General features: G+C 43.9%; 1 protein-coding gene across 1 annotated transcript; it reads left to right on the forward strand.

Moving 5' to 3' along the window:
* Window positions 1–475: 475 nt before the first annotated feature.
* Window positions 476–1,558, forward strand: LACBIDRAFT_398844 (uncharacterized protein; the record flags this gene model as incomplete). Its single annotated transcript, XM_001891014.1, has 5 exons — window positions 476–522; window positions 579–597; window positions 647–821; window positions 878–1,114; window positions 1,176–1,558. 5 exons carry the CDS (start codon window positions 476–478, stop codon window positions 1,556–1,558), a joined length of 861 nt encoding a protein of 286 aa, XP_001891049.1.
* Window positions 1,559–1,732: the final 174 nt, after the last annotated feature.

Below are 1,732 nucleotides of genomic sequence, written 5' to 3' on the forward strand. Positions count from 1 at the left end.
TGCAGATATGGATTCTAAAGAAATCAAAAAAAGTCAGAGAAAGTGAGACAAAGTTAGACAAAGTCAGAAAAAGTAAGAGAAAGCAAAGAAGGCCAAAGATTGTCGACATTTGTCAACTTTATGCAAGAACGTGGAAGAAACTCAGACATTGTTGAAGTTGAAAGATAGTTATAGATTGTCAACATTTGTTACAAAAAAAGAACATGACTAAGTTGACAATTGTTCAGAATTGTTAAAAATCTTTGACAAAAGCTGAAGATTGTCAAAGATTGTTGAAGATTGTTGACTATCAGTGACTTTTGTCAGCAATATTTCTTTAAATTTGGGTCTTTTTTAAAAAAAAACAGTTTTGTCCACAGACGGCCTTCATAACGGTAGACACCTTCGGGGGTCATCGAGCCAATTTAAAACTAAGTTTGTCAGTTGAAATCTGTCCTCTTCAAGTTGTAGCAGACCTTCGACATAGTAACGAAAAATGCTACCAGGACAGAGCACAACAGTTTGTGGAGCAGTTTACGGATCGTGAGTGAAAGCCACCATTCTTTTGTGAACGACTGAACCTGTTGTTCTACATTTAGCGGATGGACGACAAGCAGTGTACAATCAACTCATTGACGAGCTGAGGAAACCTGCTCTCTGAGTCGAGCCTGAAATCACGTTCCAACTCCTGGGCAAGACGGTAGACATCCTCGGGGGTCATCGATCGGATTTAAAACTAAGTCCGTCGATAGAAATCTGGCCTCGCATAGCAGATCTTCGACATAGTAACGAAAAATGCTACCAGGACAGAGCACAACAGTTTGTGGAGCAGTTTACGGATCGTGAGTGAAAGCCACCATTCTTTTGTGAACGACTGAACCTGTTGTTCTACGTTCAGCGGATGGACGACAAGCAGTGTACGATCAACTGGTTGAGGAGCTGAGGAAACCTGCTCTTGAGCCTGAGATCACGTTTCAACTCCTGGGCAAGACGGTAGACATCCTCGGGGGTCATCGATCGGATTTAAAACTAAGTCCATCGATAGAAATCTGTCCTCGCATAGCAGATCTTCGACATAGTAACGAAAAATGCTACCAGGAGAGAGCACAGCAGTTTCTAGAGCAGTTTACGGATTGTAAGTGAAACCCACCTTTCTTCTTTTGTGTGAAGGACTGAACCCATGGCTCTTACCTCAGCTTGCATCTTCATATTGAGTGGACACATAGCTTCGATCCAGTCTGTGGCACTCTCCCCTGACGGCAGATGCGTTGTCTCGGGGTCGTGCGACCGGACAATTCGGATCTGGGATGCAGAGACGGGGAAGCCAGTGGGAGAACCATTCCGAGAACACACAGATGAGATCAACTCTGTCGCATTCTCGCCTGACGGCAGGCGCATAGTCTCTGGGTCAGACGACAAGACAATTCGGATCTGGGATGTGGAGATGGGGAAGCCAGTGGGAGAGCCATTACAAGGACACACAGATTGGATTGCGTCTGTCGCATTCTCGCAGTACTTTACAGTGCCCCACCTATTCCTGCAGGAATGGGATCATTCCAGTGGAATTCCAGAGGAATAGGACTGGAATCAAGCAGAGTAAGTTTTTTTCAACTCCAAGCTTATCCTGATGACTTGGCACTCATATTTCCTTATAAAATTCACATGTAGAAGTCATAGATTGAGTTGTAATTTATTTGAAATGTATTACTACACACACTACACAGTTTATCTTAAAGGGAGGGGGTAGAGGAGG

The sequence above is a fragment of the Laccaria bicolor genome, genomic scaffold, assembly GCF_000143565.1.
Source record: "Laccaria bicolor S238N-H82 LACBIscaffold_277 genomic scaffold, whole genome shotgun sequence".
NCBI lineage: Eukaryota > Fungi > Basidiomycota > Agaricomycetes > Agaricales > Hydnangiaceae > Laccaria > Laccaria bicolor.